The 19,364-nt window shown below is 49.3% G+C and overlaps 1 protein-coding gene across 2 annotated transcripts in view; it reads right to left on the reverse strand.

Moving 5' to 3' along the window:
- LOC118211357 (hematopoietic progenitor cell antigen CD34-like) overlaps positions 1-13,597 on the reverse strand; it is a 31,013-nt gene extending 17,416 nt beyond the window's left edge. The window contains exon 1 of one of the 2 annotated variants that reach the window (XM_035388514.1): positions 13,302-13,597. In XM_035388514.1, the coding sequence (XP_035244405.1) occupies positions 13,302-13,386 (85 nt within the window). In that variant the 5' untranslated portion in view covers positions 13,387-13,597. The remainder of the gene's footprint in view (positions 1-13,301) is intronic. The other variant, XM_035388515.1, reaches the window with a different exon arrangement.
- Between the last annotated feature and the right edge of the window lie 5,767 nt (positions 13,598-19,364).

Below are 19,364 nucleotides of genomic sequence, written 5' to 3' on the forward strand. Positions count from 1 at the left end.
CCCTTCTCCCGAGGCCAGGGCTCTCTCTGCTGACTTCTATTACTATTGATTGTTGCCTCCTTTCAATCAGCAGTCAATTTAGGCCTTTGAAAAACAGACGCTTTGGCCTATCAGTGACTTAAATTAAGCACTTAAGTGCAGGAGCACATAGAAACCGGCCGATGCATTGGCCCTCCAGGACTTCAGTTTGAGATCCTTGCTTCTTCCTGCATGCCACCCTTGGAGTTTCTCCTTGCCACCGTTGCCTCAGGCGTGCTTTGTGAGGGTTTGTGCTCGGGTATGTTGTGATGTGCGTTGTGAGAAATTGTATATCAGTTTAGCGCAATATAAATAAGAACCGATTTGATTTGATTAGCTGGCAGGATCAGAACTCTGTGTGTCCTAAGTTTTTGCCCAGTCCTTCCTCTTCGTAATGGCCGACACCCTTTCCGAAATGCGATGAGGAGATAGAGTGGGCTGAACTAGACACAGAACAGAGGGACAATCAAGAGTGATGTGCTACAAGACAACAGCCGTGTGGAACACTCACACACACACACTCACAGACACATGCATATACACGCACACAGACACACACACACACACACACATACTAAGTGCAGCCCTTATTACGCGTGTGTAATATGGCAGACGCGTTTTATCTGTCCACACACGTGGATATTTTTATTGTGTTCAAACCATGTGACCAATGTTCTCTACCGGTCGCTCGTAAGCAAACGTTGCACAATCCTGATCCCCATAACATGGTCACAATTTCCAGCCTCTCCAAAATACGCAGGAGGCAACTTGAGCACAGACGTCGGTTGAGCTCAAACTGGTTTTCGAACGCAGAGCGTCTGCTAAATTGCCTAACGCAATAACTGGTGCCGTGAACGCACTGGGGCTCGGTTTGAAAACATCAACCCCAGAGACTGAAAGAGGCCCCTCTGTGTCCTGTGCTGTGTACGCAAGGCTAGCGTGTGGTTAATATAAAATCACTGCGTGCGTTAGCTGCTGAGTGCTGATAGGCAGCGTGCCTCAGCGGTGGTTCGCCGTGGGTCTGTCACATGACCCAGCGTGTAACGGTCTGTGGACTGTAGCTCTGAACGCGGCCACACCCAGACCCAGGTGATAGAGGAAGTCTCGTACGCAGACCGCCTGGGCAGTTTAAACAACGGGTCTTTTAGACAGCGTGTGTTACAACTGTTTGTGTGACAGAGGTAGGAGTGTGTGTGTGTGTGTGTGTGTGAGAGAATTAGAAAGAGAGAGAGAAAGTGAGTGTGACTTGTGTGTGTATGGGTGTGGGTGTGGGTTTTATTTTTGTAGACTGTACAATTGTACCCGTCTAACATTCACTTTGCCTGGTAGTAATGAATTGCAAACACTGCTTCACGGTGACATCAAAAGTACAGGGCTTGTGCTTTCCAGTGCATTTAGCAATAAACACCGTGCACAGACAATTCACGAGTCTCTCACCAATTACAGCATAGCATTCCTACGACCCACTCTGGTGGAAATTCCCTTTTATAGAGGGCCTGAAAAAGTTATTTTTTTCACAAAATGAAATTTTCTCGTTCACCGTTGGAATGAATTGCCCATGCCCTTTTCCCACTTTCGTCCTTTAAGCGTCTGTCAGAGACGTAAAAAATAATAAATAAATAACAAAAAAATGTGTTTACAGTTTTTGATGCTGAAAAACTGCTATGGGGCACGTTCTTAATGTCTCTGTAACGTTTCGCATTTATCTGCTCAAAAACAGGAACCATAAAAGCAATAACAGGCGGGGAATCTGGAGTAGGGTGTGGACCTTATAAGGGGGGAAAAAAAACAAGTAAATTGTCAGCGCATTCACTGGTCTTGCACCGAGGAGCTCAGCAGAGAGATGGTGTGGCATAGCACTGTGGAAACTGGGCTTGTAACTGGGGTTGCAGGTTCGATTCCCAGTGGGGGCGCTCCTGTCGTACCTTTGAACAAGGTACTTAACTCTGGTAAAAATATCCACCTGTGCAAATTGCATTTAAATTGTAATGTGTGTATGTTGATCTGTTCAATGGCAAAATGAAATGAAATAAGGAGCCTATTCTAAAATATTATCACGTGAGAAACCCTAAATTATTTTTGTTTATCTCTGGCATGTGAAAAGTAATGTTGATATTATGTCACATATTTATATGTATCCATAAATCGGTTGTGAAAAGGCCACTGCTGTTGTACACTTTGCTCAGTACGTCCAACCAGTAAAAACAGTATTAAAAAAAACAGTATCCCTGGTTTCAAGTTAAAATGTCCGGGCTAATTTTAAATAGCATCTCACATACCCACAGTTTTCCACTGTGATGCCAAACAGTATCACGTACTGCAACGCAACAGCTGTAATGATGCCCCTGTGCAAAAAGCAATGTGCCCTCGCTAGTTTGGCTTCACTGGTCAGTATTAGGGCAATGTGCCCTCGCTAGTTTGAGTTCACTGGTCAGTATTAGGGCAATGTGCCCTCGCTAGTTTGAGTTCACTGGTCAGTATTAGGGCAATGTGCTCTCGCTAGTTTGGCTTCACTGGTCAATATTAGGGCAATGTGCCCTCGCTAGTTTGGGTTCACTGATCAGTATTAGGGCAATGTGCCCTCGCTAGTTTGAGTTCACTGGTCAGTATTAGGGCAATGTGCCCTCACTAGTTTGGCTTCACTGGTCAGTATTAGGGCAATGTGCCCTCACTAGTTTGGCTTCACTGGTCAGTATTAGGGCAATGTGCCCTCACTAGTTTGGCTTCACTGGTCAGTATTAGGGCAATGTGCCCTCGCTAGTTTGGGTTCACTGGTCAATATTAGGGCAATGTGCCCTCACTAGTTTGGCTTCACTGGTCAGTATTAGGGCATCGTGTTCCATTAGCGAAGCAGGTGACTGTGCGCGTGACTCTGCGTCAGAGAATTTCACGTTTTTACCCAACAGGGCATGTCCAAATGGGTGCATCCAAATGCCCTGTTTTGATTGGCCAACGGTCTCATTAAAACTCATCCCTGTATTTGTATGATTTTTCCTGCACCCCTCCATGGGGCGACGAGGGCAATTTTTTTAGGAAAGGCGTGCAGGGGAGCCTGTGACGGGTGTGTGAGGCCGGACCGCAGCGGGCGCGGACCGCAGCGTGGCGGGACGGCGTTGGAAAGGACCAGCGGGGCGTGTGTTCATAACCCCCATCATCCAGCTGTGCCGGGACCCCCCGCCCCCCCTCCCCGGTGAAAACTCAACACCGAAACATCAGCGGTTTTCCTGACAGATTTATCCTCGAACCCGCGCCCCTCGCCCCCCCTCCACGGGCGGGGCGTCACACGGGAGGTCTCCTCGCACCCGCTGATACTCCTCGACTCCCCAAAACTTTGCCGTCGCCGGGCGACTAACCGGCCGTCCCTAACCACGTCTTTTAGTTTTCTCAAGAACCCCCTTTTTTGTGTTTCCTCTCCTCTCTGTGCCTTTCCTGTGCGGATCTTTCACGTGTTCTCGGTGAGGGAGGGGGGTGGGCCGGGGGGGGGGGGGGAGGGGGGACGCGGAGGGGGCCAAGGGTCACAGGTTCAGGGACTCGTCGAGGGTTCTGGGGTGGGAACTAGAAAAAATAAAGTAAACACAGTCAGAATGGAGAACAGAAAGAGCGTGAACGGGACAAGGGGAGAAGGGGAAAAAAAAAAAAAGCGCTGCGTTTTCGACAAAGAGAGCACAGAGCCCTGCCCGGCCAGGACGTCCCCCACCGCTGATTATATATATTTTCGTGCGCCTGCGTGTAATCAGGGACGGCTTATTCCTGTTAGCAGATGTCCTCCTCTCTGCCCTCCTTCCCAAAAAGAAGAGGAGAGGAGAGACGAACGGCTCCTCATTTGGGCCACGCCCTGAAACTGGGGCACTTAAGCGGGGCCCTGGGCTCTGTGTGGGCCATCGCCTCGCCTCCAGCCCTGCCCCCCCCCACCCCGCCCCTCCCAGCCTGGCTCCCCCTGTCCCTCTCCAGATGTCTGTTCCAGCGGTCCCCAGAACCCCCTCCCCTCCCCCTCCCGTTCCCGCTGCAGATCGGGGCAGGGTCTGGAAGTTCTCTCTCTCTCTCTCTCTCTCTCTCTCTCTCTTTCATTCACAATATACCAGGGCTCTGTGCCGTAGGGTGTGTTCTTTGCCAGGTTGGCGATGACGGGCAGTTTACTTTTAACTTTAACTGTCATTTTTTATTTGTACTGGTCATGGAATGCTTATGACTTTGGTTGTTGTGGCATAAAACATTTTTAAAAACGAGATATATTTACTGGGTATTGCTGTTAAGGTTAATCCACTTCCGATGTAAAATGTATATAACAATAAAGGTTGTATTAAAACTCAAAAACTCTTCCACTCTCTCCCACTAGGTCTCTCTCTGTCTCCATCTCTCTCTCTCTCTGTATTTCTGTCTGTGTCTCTCTCGCTGCCTCGCTCTCCCCCTGTCTCCTCCTCTCTTTGTCTCTGTCTTTCTGTCTTTCATTCTCTCTCCCTGTCTCTCTCTCTCTCTCTCTCTCTCTCTCTCTCCCTCTCTCCTCCTCTCTTTGTCTCTGTCTTTCTCTCTCTCTCCCTGTCTCCCTCCCTCCCTCTCTCGCGTGTGTAGATCCCAGCGGGACGGCTGTGACGGAGCAGGGCACCTCCCTACTTTGGGCCGAGTGGCGGCTGAGATGACCACTGGATCCACTGCAGCTGTCAGTGTGTGTGTGTGAGTGTGTGTGTGTGTGTGTGTGAGTGTGTGTGTGTGTGTGTGCGTGTTTGTGTGTGTGTGTGTGTGTGTGTGTGTGTGTGTGTGCGTGTTTGTGTGTGTGTGTGAGTGTGTGTGTGTGTGTGTGAGTGTGTGTGTGTGTGTGTGTGTGTGTGCGTGAGTGTGTGTGTGTGCGTGCGTGCGTGCGCGCGTGTGTGTGCGTGCGTGCGTGTGCGTGCGTGCGTGTGTGTGTGCGTGTGTGTGTGTGTGTGTGTGTGTGGGGATAAGCCGGAGCGTGAGTCAGTGATACCATCTCCACGCTCTCTTCAGGTAACTGACATCTCCCCGGAGACGGTTGCCAGGGTTATCACCTCAGTCCTCCTCCCAACGCAGCCCATTATCACTGCCCCAAGCATTCCACTACGGGACCCACAATGCACCTTGTTATCACTACCCCAAGCATTCCACTACGGGACCCACAATGCACCTTGTTATCACTAGCCCAAGCATTCCACTACTGGACCCCTCCCTCCACATTATCCCAGCTGAGCCAGGAGGGGAGGCTGGGGTTTCTCACACATTCTGATGTCTTTTGGGGAGGGGGGAGGGGGGAGGGGGGGTACCTCTCTCACACTGACCCACAGTGGAGGGGGAGGCTTTGACTGTGTGGCGTTTGTACAAGAGCAGCTTTTCATTCCGAAACAACTGGAACAGCCACCATAGCAACAAACAGAAGAAATTTACACAGCTGCATTGTGGAATCGAATATATAATCTATATTCTAATGAATAGCAAGTGGATCATAAAAAATAAAAAAATTCAATAATAATATTAATAATAATAATCATCAATTTTGAAAAATAATGCTTATTTATTCCGCATTTACTCATAAACGGAGTTTCTGAAATAATACTGGGCGGGCGAGCCGTTTTCCGTCGCGCAGGCGATGATTTATCTGAGCTCCGTTCACGCACATGTGGTTTTAATCCAAGCCAACCCAAAAAGAAATAAATAAGGAGCCGTCCCACTGCAGCGTGTGCATGGGTTTCATTACAGCGCTACTGAGCCCGCCCCCCTCTCTAAGACACGCCCCCTCTCTCAGCCCCTCCCCCTCTCTAAGACACGCCCCCTCTCTCTCAGCCCCGCCCCCCTCTCTCAGCCCCGCCCCTTCTCTCAGCCCCGCCCCCTGTCTCAAACCCGCCCCCCTCTCTCAGACCCGCAGACCCTCTCTGGCGCACACGAGACGGCTTGTTCCCGCCGCTTTTTTTGGTGAAGTCCTCCCTTTTCCGAAAAGCCCCCACCCCCCCCCCCCCCGCCCACGGTCCGCTGCCCTGCCATTCTGGCTCCCAGCACCGCGCTCGTGAGGTAATGCCTCTCGACGAATGAGATTCCGGGTTAAATACACACTCCTAAGGACCCTGTCCCTGGCCCGGGGGGTCTTTAGATGACCCCCCCCCCCCCCCCCCCCATTTTCTGGGTCATCTAAGCAAGGCAGGCTCTGGTCTGGACAGCGTACAGCCACTGCTCGGGATTCTCTATACCAGTGGTTCCCAAACTTTCTTGGTCCTCTTTAGTAATGGGAAATTTTGGTAATCGGAAAAAAATTAAAGCCACCCCCCCCCCCCCACCCCCAGTCCTAAACCCAAAACGCTCAACGCAAAGTGTTTGCTTCTGATCCAGGATAAGTTTGGTTGGTAGGGGCCGAAAATTTGCCATGTGGAGGCATCCGAGAGAGAGAGAGAGGGGGGGGGGGGGGGTGTGAGAGAGGGAGAGGGAGAGAGAGATGGGGGGTGGAAGGAAGCAGGGAGGGAAGTCTTGTGTGTGTGTAGGGGGGAGGGGGTTGGGTGTATGTGTATGTATGTGTACGTTTTTTGCGAACGTTTATAAATTTGCGTGTGACAGCGTGCGTATACAGTGTGAGCAACTTTAAGTGTGTGCAAGTGCACACGTGTGTTTGTGTGTGTGTGTGAGCGTGAGAGAGAGAGTGAGAGAGAGTGAGAGAGAGAGAGAGAGAGAGAGAGAGTGAGAGAGAGATAGAGAGAGAGAGTGAGAGAGTGAGGGAGAGAGAGAGAGAGAGAGAGAGAGAGTGAGGGAGAGAGAGAGTGAGAGAAAGAGAGAGAGAGTGAGGGAGAGAGAGAGTGAGAGAGAGAGAGAGAGAGATAGAGAGAGAGAGTGAGAGAGTGAGGGAGAGAGAGAGTGAGAGAGAGAGAGAGAGAGTGAGTGAGGGAGAGAGAGAGTGAGAGAGAGATAGAGAGAGAGAGTGAGAGAGTGAGAGAGAGAGAGTGAGTGAGAGAGAGAGAGAGAGAGAGAGTGAGAGAGAGAGAGAGAGTGAGAGAGAGAGAGTGAGAGAGAGAGAGAGAGAGAGAGAGAGAGAGAGAGAGAGAGAGAGTGAGAGAGAGAGAGAGAGAGAGAGAGTGGGGGAGGGCCCTTAGCTCAGGAGGCCTGGGTAAAGGACGTGATATAACACATGTTTTCACTTATAGTGCGTTACAAAACCCCTGTTCGTTCCGCCCACGGCTCTGACAATTACCTGAAGCAGTTACCCTCCATCCCGGCCTAGCGCCCTCCATCCCGCCCTAGCCCCCTCCATCCCGCCCTAGCGCCCTCCATCCCGCCCTAGCCCCCTCCATCCCGCCCTAGCGCCCTCCATCCAGCTCTAGCCCCCTCCATCCCGCCCTAGCCCCCTCCATCCCACCCTAGTGCCCTCCATCCAGCTCTAGCCCCCTCCATCCCGCCCTAGCGCCCTCCATCCCGCCCTAGCCCCCTCCATCTTGCCCTAGCCCCCTCCATCCCGCCCTAGCGCCCTCCATCCCGCCCTAGCGCCCTCCATCCCACCCTAGCCCCCTCCATTTAATGTAGAGTGGTGCTCAGCATAAGGAAAGTGAATCATCATGTCTATAGCAGGCTTTTATATGACGGTTTTGTGATGCAGTTAAAGGCAGAATTTGGGTGTGGTCATTTCTGTTTTCGCTGTGGTTTTTGGTTGTTTTGAGAAGGAGGTTTTTTAAAAAAAAAGAAAAAAGCACCTTTGAATTCATGCAGCTGTCAATCGTTTCCTGTTCTGAAATTCACAGATGCAACAGTTCCTTTGCATAACCTGCAATCGACCACACCCGACCAACCACACCCTTTTCTCTTTCTGTGTGCGCAGATTGCAGAGATTTCAGGAGCAAACATAAATTTGGGCCATTAGAAATCATGGCCAGGAGAAAACTCTCTGTACTACAGCAAGAAAAAAAAACAATCAAATAAACAAGTAAATAAGATGAAATATAAATTGGATCCAAACCTTTCCCCATTATATCTCTCTCTATGTAATGTTCAAACAGTGCTCCAGAGTGCTCGAAAACAAACAGTCATGCTCTCGCCACAGTGTTGTGGATTGAGGACGTGTTCTTCAACAGAACACAAGTCTGCTACTCATTATGACTGTCTGGCAAAATAAGCAGAGTTTGCTAGTCAAAGTGTCACAATCATCAGGGTTAACCCGTATATTATTTTGCACTTAAAACATATAAACTTTGGTCCTTTTATGATGATTTCGCAAATGAACTCGTTAGTATGATCTTACTGTCTAAACTCTTAAGCACAACCTTGATTTATTAGTTTATTCATGTATTGAAGATTTTATTTCATTTTTATTTATTTATTTTAGGGGTGGGGTCTGATTAATCGTGTGTGACTCTTTACTCTGTTCCAGAATACGAAGGAGCAATAAAACTGGATTGGCGGGAGGAGAGTGGAAATGTAAATCTTTTTAAAATATAAATATGGGCGACCCCAGTCGACGGGTCACACCCCCCATACCAGCCCCTACCCGCACTGCCTTCTAGGCGCAGTGTAAAATTTGTGAGCTGTACGATGCAAACTGGTGTTTATAAGCAAGGCTGGAAGGATGGTGTCTCCATAGCTACAGGCCATGGGAAAGGTCAAGTCATGCTCTCATGGTGTTTCACATGGAAGGCTGAATTTCTTTCGTGTGCTGTTGAATCACACCGTGTATATTTTATGTGGCATTTATTTAGAGGCCTAATCTGCTTATTTTGGCACAAAAAGCATTTTTCTTTTTGCTCGTTTGAGTCTGTGGGCACACACACAAACTGTGGTGGACCTTCGTCAGACGCCTCCGGTTTCCTTTGTTATAAAAAAAGTGTGATTTATCATCTATATTATTGGTAAATTATGTGCTACTACCATGGTTACGATGAATAATACCACGACTATGACACACTGTCCAGAAATAGTGTTAGATGGTAAAACCCCAGTAGTCACTTCCCCATTCGATCATCTGACGGGATGATCTTTTTAAAAAAATTGTTTTCCTGTTTGTGGGCACAGATCTGTTACCGCAAAATAGGCTTTCTACAGTCGTGCATGTATTATAAGATAGCATGTGGACACACTTAGCACAGAAGGCCTCATTCTGGCTGATACAGGCCAATGCCATCCCGTGCATTTTAGTTTGGGCTGACCAACCCACTCCAGTAGCCACTGGGGCTGGGCTGGGACAGCATCAGTTGCATTAGCTGTGCATGGGTTGCAGGAAACCGTACTCTGGATTAAACACTGCAGCGGGACTTTCTGGACGCTCACAGGTGCACCAGCTTCAGCCCGAGATTACGCATCAGTTCTGGGGCTTTCCCTGGAGCGGATACGACTGTGCAGAGCAGCACAAACACCCGTTTATGCAGAAAGTGAAGAGCCCGTTTGTTACTCTCACACACACACACACACACACACGCACACACACGCACGTGCATACACACACACACGCACACACACACACACGCACGTGCATACACACACACGCACACACACACACACGCACACGTGCATACACACACACGCACACACACACACGCACATGCATACACACACACACACGCACATGTGCATACACACACACACACACACACACACACACACACACACACGCACACACACGCACGTGCACACACACACACGCACACACACACACACACACGCACGTGCATACACACACACACACGCACACGTGCATATACACACACGCACACACACACACACACACGCACACGCACACACACGCACGTGCATACACACACACGCACACACACACACACACGCACACGTGCATACACACACGCACACACACACACGCACACGTGCATACACACACACACACACGCACACGTGCATACACACACACACACGCACACGTGCATACACACACACACACGCACACGTGCATACACACACACGCACACACGCGCTGTCGCTCGGGAGAAGTCAGCACGCCTTGTCGAGGTCTTTCCTTGATCCAGCTGTTCTCTCTCATAGCCCATAGTCTTCCAAAAACGAAAATCTTTCGCCGAAGGAGTAACTGCCCCCGCCCCTCCTCAGGGAGACCCGGCCCAGATGACATCACTTCCACTCGATCCACCGTGTCATCGGTTAAACCTCGACCGGGGGGTCGTGACCCCGGGCAGCGAGGCGGGCGCTTTGCGTGCAGAGGGGGGGAAGGAGCCGAGACGGCAGAGCCTGCGGTCGATCACGGTTCCTGCTGTAAACACTGACGGGCTGAGCTCGCCGTGAAACCCTATTCCCAAACGGGCTGTTCTCAGAGACCGCCACCCAGCTGCACTGCCTGCACACCCCCCCCCCCCCCCCCATCAACCCTATTCCCGTTCCGAGGGCCAGAACCCTGCATTTTTACGCCTTCGCGTGTGACTGCAGGGGGCGTGGCCTTCCTGGGACCATCTTACCATTTTGGTGCCCCCCCCCCCCACCCCACCATGTTTTGAGTACTGCAACAGCCATGGCCAAAAATTTCCTATAAAAGGATAGCCATTAATGCTTTTCCATAACAGGCTTCCCTATTCATTGAAGTGTATATCACAATCACCCCCCGCCCCCCCCTTTAAAACACATTACCCACGTTAAGTGGCTGAACACTCACACTGAGACTGTTTAGATTAAGAGGTTAGCTCTAGGGAGGGGCCTTCTGGTTGTCAGCGCAGTGCGAGAGCTCTCCCTGCTGCATTGCCTCGTGTCCCTCCCTGGTCCCTGGCTGTTTTCCCCCCTCCAATATCCTGTAGAAGACGCTGCCATTCCGTTCCATTGTCGGAGGAACATGATACGCACATTCCATGGAACAGGGCACGGAATGACCCCACGGAATGCACAGGACGTTCTAATTATGACATCACACTGCCTCTACTATTTCCTCCAGGTCATGGCAAACTTTGTTTGGAAGCTGGTCTGAACACTGCAAAAACAGTCTGTCTTAACAAGTGCTTTAGTCTTGAAATGTTATTTCCTCTCAAGTAGAAAATATTAGATTGTTTTAAGTTTTGCTGGACAAGTGAAATTGTCATTACTCATTGGAAATTCTTGAAATGCATAAAACCGTCGTATGTCACCGCCAATCTTTTCGTGTTATTTTGCGAAAGGTAATATAAACAACATCAAGTCAAAATGCAAGACTAAGACTATCAGACTTTCTGTTTTAGCAGTGCATTACTACAAACTGAAGATTTAAGAGACACATGGAAACTGAAATTGGCACGCTGGTCTCTGGCCTGTGTCAGCAGTGTTGACGTGGGTCTCGCTGGAATAAGGGTGGAGTTGCTGCAAATCTCTCAAATTCTTTTTTCCTTAGCTTTTGATGGCCACGCCCCCCGAGACGTTTCCAAAGTGTTAATCGAAAGCAGCAGACGACAGGGTCCCCTGGTAGGAGAGCGTCGGTCGGTGCCGTCCCAAACGGACACACGTTTTGAAGCATACAACTTGCACAGGCAATATGTTCCCGCCCAGCAGCTAACCTTCAGAGAATGTCTCCGCGATGTGGCAGCAACGTGATGCGCTTTCTGCTATGTTACGCCAACGTTGTGATAACGTTTTGTTGGCTGGCTCAGTGCCACTCCCGTCCTCCTTCTGTTGGGGTACGTGCAGAGGGAGAGTCTTTATTAAGTCTCTAAATTAAAAAGGAAATCTAATTAATCAGCCGCAGATACAAGCGCACTGTGACGGTATGCAGTATGCCAAGCACAGCATGCCTCTAGTAAGATGCTCTTTTTTTAGCTGCAAAGCATCGCCCTCCAATTATGCAGTTATTCCTAATTATAGGCATCAGCTACATTGTGTTAAACAAAAGAGATTGCTTGTTCCTTGCGATCATATGTCTTCCCCCTTGGTTTGGGGAGGGGAGATGGGGTCGGAGGGTCTGTGTGTACGCTTGCATTTTGGTGAACCCCCTATCCTCCAGACCTATGCCATGCCCCAAGGCTGTGGAATAGTCTACCCCTTTGTACTAGGTCTGGCCCCCTCTACCGACACTTTTAACCCTTTGAAGAGGAGATTTTTCCGAATGCTTGTTTCAGAATGCTAAGTCGGTGTTCTAGAACTCCGCTGCTCTCAATCACAAGTAACGGTCCTTACATCGGCATTAGAATGTTCAGTTAAGAACATTCTTATCACGTATTTGGCACTTCGCACCGTAAAGGGTTAAATCCTGCCTGAAAATCCATCTTTAGTCCCTGAGTCTATTTAAGGTCCTTTTTATTTTGGCATATTGTTCTACGTATCGTGTTTTAACCTTAATTTTGTGGTCCCTTGTTCATATCCACTCCGTTTATTTTATCTATTTATTAATTTATTAAAGTCATGCGGTACTTTGGTCAAGGTCAGTTGTTTTTAAAACGGCCTCGTAAATAACGTTGACATGACTTGCCTCCTGACCCTCGGAGTGTCAAACAGTTTGAGCGTGAAACTTTACCGAGCGCGCAAGCGAGCGGGCGAGAGAGAGAGCGAGCGGGAGGGAGAGCGAGCGGGAGCGAGAGCGGGCGAGCGAGGTGAGCAGTCATCTCCTCCATGAGTCACACGCCCAAAATCCTGTCCTCATTTTAGCGAGCTGGACAGAAGCACAACCTTTAATCTTCCCTTAAGCATATGGTCCATTATGCTTCCCACACCAATGCACCTACTGTTTATGAACACACACACACACACCCACACTCATATACACACACACACACACACACACACGCGCGCAAACACACACACACACACACCCGCACGTGCACGCACACACACACACGCACGCAAACACACGCACACAGTCCTTTCACAGCTATCTATAACCAAGGCAGCACCAGAGTCGCTTGGTCATCTGAAGAGTTATAGTTGAACCAAGGCTGGGCTACTGGGTGTGGGTTTTTGGTCAAAAACCAGTCAAAAATGAGGAGGCAGTCCTCTCCTGCACATTACACACCCCATCTAGCTCCGCCCCCCCCCCCCCCCCACCCCTCCACTCCCCTACCCCCACACCCTTCTCGCAGGGCTGGGTCCAACCGTTAACAGCAAGTTTCCACATTAAACAATATGCCCCTCAATATGCCCAGTGCAACACAAGCAGTTTTCAACGTCTGCTCATTCTCAGAAATGAATGCAACATTCGTTCTCCCCACCCCATGCTATGGAATTACGAATCTTCTTTCCTTTCAGGAAAGTTTCTCTCCTGCAACACCAGCTAACTTTAACGGGGGGGGGGGAATTAAGACTCAAACCCCCGAAAGTGTCCCTCTAAAGGACCCAGAGTCTCAAGGTCTAGACTAAGAGCATGTGGCTTGCCAGGGTAAAACCGTGGTACTTACTGTGGAATATCGACAAGCAGAAGACCGTGGCCAGAGCCAGTCGAACCCAGGACCCATTCATTCTCCTCTGCGATGTTCCAGCCATGTTCCTCCACGAGTGTGTAGCCAACGCGCGTGTGTGCCTCAGTGTGAGCGAGCCAGCGAGCGGGAGGCGGTTGAGTGTGTGTGCGAGGGGTGTGCGAGCACGCGTGTGTTGCGTGTGTGTGTGTGTGTGTGTGCCCGAGTAGAGGTGGTTTAGGATTTCCTCTCACCGTGAGCAGGACAAGAGGGATAAAGCTGGGCTTGTGCTCAAACCGTTTTTTATACAGCCCCCCCCCCCCTCTGTTACCCCAAATCCACTCCCCTTTTAACCCTTGCTCTGCAACAGCTGGGTCACCTCTCTCAGAGAGAGAGAGGGGGAGAGAGAGAGAGAGAGAGAGAGAGAGAGAGAGAGAGGGGGGGGGGTGGAAGGAAGCAGGGAGGGAAGTCTTGTGTGTGTGTATGTGTATGAGTGTGTGTGTGTGTGTGTATGAGTGTGCGTGAGTGTGTGTGTGTGTGTGTGTGTGTGTGTGCGTGTATGAGTGTGACAGCGCGTGTATAAAGTACGAGCAACTTTAAGAGTGCGCAAGTGCACATGTGTGCATGCGTGTGTGTGTGTGTGTAGGTGTGCGTGTGCGTGTGTGTGTGTGGATTGTATTTTTTCCTTTTAATTCTCTGGGTTGTTTACAGTTAATTTAAAGTAGATGTGAATCAACAGTTACTCTTCTTCACCACAAAATAAACCTGTTTAATGATATATTTCACATAATGCTGTGTTCAAATAAATAGGCTCATATTCTTAGAAAACACATTCCACTGTGTCACCCTCCAATGCTGAATGAATCACATGTGTGTGAGTTTCTCTCCAAAAGCATTTCATAACTCTGAATCTGTAGGATTTATTTACACCATCTGGGCCATTCCTGTCTGTGCACTAACTCTGTGACTCTACATACTTTGAGCACATGCTGCTATGCTAACTCTGTGACTCCATACACACTGAACACATGCCCCTGTGCTAACTCTGTGACTCCATACACACTGAACTCATGCCCCTGTGCTAACTCTGTGACTCTACAGACTCTGAGCACATGTCCCTGTGCTAACTCTGTGACTCCATACACACTGAACACATGCCCCTGTGATAACTCTGTGACTCTACAGACTCTGAGCACATGCCCCTGTGCTAACTCTGTGACTCTACAGACTCTGAGCACATGTTCCTGTGCTAACTCTGTGACTCTACACACTTTGAGCACAACTTCTTCCTACGGGACCAATCTTCTGCTCTGACTCGGTGTGTCTGTTTCTGGCATGGCTGTCCTCGGCTGTGACTCCCTGTGAGCCTTCGCTCCGGGTTTTTAAAAAAAATGTTTTCCGTCTCCTCAGAAATAAAGAGGAGTTTGTGTGTCACGTGCCTCCGCGCTCTGGCTCCACGCTTTTGGGTGTTGTTGTTGTGAAACGCAGTTGGAGGAGAGGTCCATATGTGGGGATATAACCACCAGAGGCTTTCCCAGCGAAGCGCTTGTAAACTTAAATAAGACCCCGGGGTCCAGCTCCCCACTCAGTCTGGCCCCGGCACAGGCAAGGGCCAATCAGAACTGTGGGAAACAACGGGAAACAATAGCGCCCTCTGGTGTTCTCCGTCCAGTGAAAGCTTTTCTGCCTCAGCAGATGGACACTATGATGGACCCAAGGATGCAAGTCTCTATGTGTGGAAGTTATAGGACTGAACAAAATTCATCAATAGGCCTATAGCTGACTTTGCAGGACATGATAATATGTATGTTACCCTGAGCAGGACTCTTGAACCAAGCTCAACTGGAGAGGTTTTAGTTAAAGGTGTAAGATCACAAATATGTGATTAGAATGTTCTTAATCGGACATTCTAATGCTGATGTAACGATCACTGCTGGTAACTGAAAGCAGCAGAGTTCTAGAACACTGACTCGGAATTTAGAAAAAAAAAAAAAAGAACATTCCAAAAATCTCCTACTCTTCAAAGGGTTAAAATATAATTATAATTTACCGGTTAGAACATTTTCTCCTCCAGGGCTTTGAAGTATGAATGGTCATTTTATGCGCTGGTGACGCATCAATAGATTTTCTTTGAGACGAGCCCGTAGCAAAGTCAGGAAATGAGCAGATGTGAGTGTGATTTCAACAGATGCAGATGAATAGCACTCAGTTTCGTTTTTGCAACCCTTCTTGCCTGTGCGCGTGCAAACCTTGTCATCTGAAATTATCACCACATGATCTATTTCTTTGGGAACAATAATGTCTCAGAAATTACCACTTTCCAAGCATCAGTCCGATAACTTTTTTAAAAAAAAAACAAGCGGTAAGGTATTGCCAGATACAGTTTTGCTGTTGGTTAATGCCTGCCATAAGTGCTTGACCTTGTGTTGCTTTGAAGCATGCAAGCACATACACACACACACACACACAAACACACACGTGCACACACCCACACATGCGCACACACGTGCACATACACACACAGACACAGTTTCTGAGGAGTTCAGTTTGGTCCTGTCCATCAGGTTGAGGAACACTGGAACAGAGCAGTATTTTTTTTTTGATGGAACACGCGACATATCTTCATCCGCTTCGTCGCGGCGTTTTGCTTCCCTGTTTTGTGCACAGACGGCTGCATTAGTACACTCCCCGAGTGCGCATTAGTCATGTGCACTCGGGAGAAGCCAAAGTGCATTCCCCCCCTTAAGGGTGAGTCCTCCCTTTTGAGCCCAGCTGCGTTGAGTTCATCTCAGTACGTGCTTGTTTCTTTATCCCGGCTTCTGCGATCACAAACACAAACGCACGCAAACACGCAAGCATGCAAGCACAACAACGTCACCAGCACGGCCAGCGTTTGATTCTGGGGGTCCAGGCCAGGAGTATATCACCGCGGCAATGACAGGGGGAACGAGCACTGAATCCTCCACCCCGACAGCTAACGAATCTCCCAGGACAGACGGGGGAGTTTCCTCCTCCATATCTTAATACCCTCCGCCTCACGTAATGTTGATGGAAGCGGACGAATCTCCTGGCTCTGGTCAGGCCAGAGACATGAGAAAATAAGAGAGTTCGGGAGAGTCGAAGCTTTAGCATGCTTAGAACGAACCGGTTCGTACGCCGGGTTACCCGACCACGCCGAACTGTGTTTGTTTGTCTCGCGCTCGTACCTTTTTACGAAGTGGCTAAACTCGAAGGTGACTCGAGATGCTGTCCGTCAAAGAGAGGGGGTGGGATTTTAACAGGAAGTAGTCATTGCCGCCATTGGAGGATGTGCAGACCACCTGCACAGCCCTGCCCATTGCACACCTGGCCAGTCGGTGCGGAAAGTGGGTATAGACTTTTGTTATGTCGATTTTCGGAAAGTTACAAAAATTGTCGGTTACAGACCCCCCCCCCCCCCCCGCCCCAATCCGACTGTAGGAAAATAGCTTTCCGCTGCTGTTCAATGTTCCAAATGGCAGTTCATTTAAAACACGCAGAAGCCTTTATCTTAACACTTCTGCGTGTTGAGCTAATAAGGTATGTGGGCTGCCTACATAAACAGAGAGAACTTCACAAGCCGTGCATTCTAGGAATGATGCATGCTGGGTAAAAAAAAAATGGCACGTGCAGTATATAATCCAGGGAACTCATTATCTCACATTGTAGTTATGGAACCGAACGTGCGTCCAGAAGGTTCCAGGGTAAGGTCCTAAACTGAAATGACTTCATGCGTCATTCATCAGCCATGCAAATGAATATAATGGAAAACAAAACAGCCGCGTCTAGCCAAGCCAAAAAAGAATTCGAGAAAACAGCGTAGCTCGGTGCAGTCATCGCTCAGTGATGCGCGTGCAGCGGCCACACCTAAAAACCCCGGGACACATTTTACGCGTTTACGCGAGCTTTGGGGAGAACGCAAAAAGGGAAAAAAAACAAAAGTGTTCTTTTTTTGCGTGGGTCTGATGGCTCTGTGTCCAGTCAGCTGCAGGTTTTGGAGGATCCGCCCCTCCACGGTATGCACTTCCTGTTCGGATGATTCAAAACCGATGCTTTCTTCCCACCGAAAGAAAAAAAAACAAAAAAAAAAAAAACATTTGTGATATAGGAGATGGTGGGGGCAAGTGGAAATGACAGATTCAGGGGCCTTCCTGTTGGAATGTATATCCTTTCCCAGAGAAGCCTGAGATTATGGCACGTCTGTGTTTTTGATTTTCTTTATTTTTCTTTTTTTCATCTGAATAATTTTGTTCATGCTGGTAGCGGGGGGAACAGACAAGGCTGGCCTCAGGATGGTGAGAGGAAATAGCGTGTTGCCTGTTTGCTTCACTCCGTTCAGTCATCCATCAAAAACCTGTAAAAACAACGTCCCCCTGACCGCCCCCCCCCTCCCCCAATCCCGCCCGTTCGCTTTCCTGCCATTCCTCTGCCTCTCTGTCACACACACAGGACGTCCCGTCCCGTCCCGTCCCGTCCCACACCAAGTGCTCATAACTGGAGATAGAGAGAGAAGAAATAAGGATCAGAAGTTATACCATGAAACCATTAAAGTGATCTTTGGTTTGACCCAATGTTTAACTTCTTTCACAAGATGAATGTGTCAGTTATCTGAATAGTGCACCCTGTAACATTACAGTAAATGTGTCTCACATTCTGACACTCTATTTTTCACCTTATACTACCAAACCAAAAGGAGAAAATAGTACATTAAATTAAATCAGTTCATTACTACCAAGAATACACCACTTATAGAAGAACAGATGAATCGATATTTTGCTGTGAGGGAATAATTCATGGTTGAGCTACGGTGTTAAGAGCATGCACTGGAATTCCAACTCACTACTGCCTCCTGCTGGTCAGACCTGGCTAAGTGACCATGTGCTTTGCAGCTCAGAGAGAGAAACTATCATTCAGAGCTGGCCTGACCCAGTAAGGGACATAAACAACTGCCTAAGGCTCTGCCACCACCAGGGGGGCCCCTAATTACTGTAAAATATATATTATTCATAATATTGGGTTGGGGGAGGGGGCCCAAATCACATCTTGCTTAGAGTCCCTTTAAGGCTGGGGCTGGTACTGGACATCCAGGCCTGCTTCCAAGTCAGTTCTTCTGCAGGAATATGTGCCTTATATAAGTTTATTCGTTTTTTTGTTGTAGAAAACTTGTCCCCCCCCTTCCCCTCTTGGCCCCCAACTCAGGAATTTCCCAATCCACCCGCCCCCAGGTCCCAGTCTCCATAGCTAAGTGGCAAAGACATGAAAAGCTTAGCTAGTGTGACAGAGTAGGACATTATGTCCCACTCTACCCCACCCCACCATACACCCCCTCCCTCCCTCCCTCCACTACCCAATTCCTTCCACTCCCCCACTACCCATCTTCCCCACTCCCCAACTCCACTCCTCCGCAATTCCTCCTACACCCCCAAAGCCCCCCCACTCCCCCCCTGAACTCCTTGAAAACACCCCCACCCCACCGTACCCCTGTTCCCCACCTTCCTAAACCCCCCCACAATTCCTCTCACTCCCTCACCCCCCAGAATATCCCCCACTCCCTCCTGAACCCCACTCTCGCCCTCCCCCAGCTCCTTTACCCCCCTCCTCCTTCTCCCCAATTCCTCCTACTCTCTCTCCCCGAAAATTTCTCCCACTGAACCCCACTCTCACTCTCCCTCTCCCCCAACTCCTTAAACCCCTTCCTCTCCCAAATTCCTCCTACTCCCTCTTCCCCAAATTCTCCCCCACTCCCACCTAATCCCCCCCCCCAAACCAATTCTCTTATGTAACCTGATGCCAGTGTCTGGGACATCTCAGAGCTGTCAGCGGGGTGGGGGGTGGGTCGGTGGGTGGGTGTGATCGCTCTCAGATCGCGTGAGCCTCAGAAAGAGAAACAATGGCGGCTGTGAGGAATCCAGGCCCTGATAGCTCTATGCACTTTGTTTCTCTTTTATTTTACTGCACGCCGATCCCGTGGTAAAGGTCTGTGTTTGCGTCAGCGAGAAGTCTGTGCATCGTGGTGGACATTTTAATTGTTTGGCTGCAGCTTTCAGC

This window comes from Anguilla anguilla, chromosome 13 (genome assembly GCF_013347855.1).
Source record: "Anguilla anguilla isolate fAngAng1 chromosome 13, fAngAng1.pri, whole genome shotgun sequence".
In the NCBI taxonomy this organism is placed as follows: Eukaryota; Metazoa; Chordata; class Actinopteri; order Anguilliformes; family Anguillidae; genus Anguilla; species Anguilla anguilla.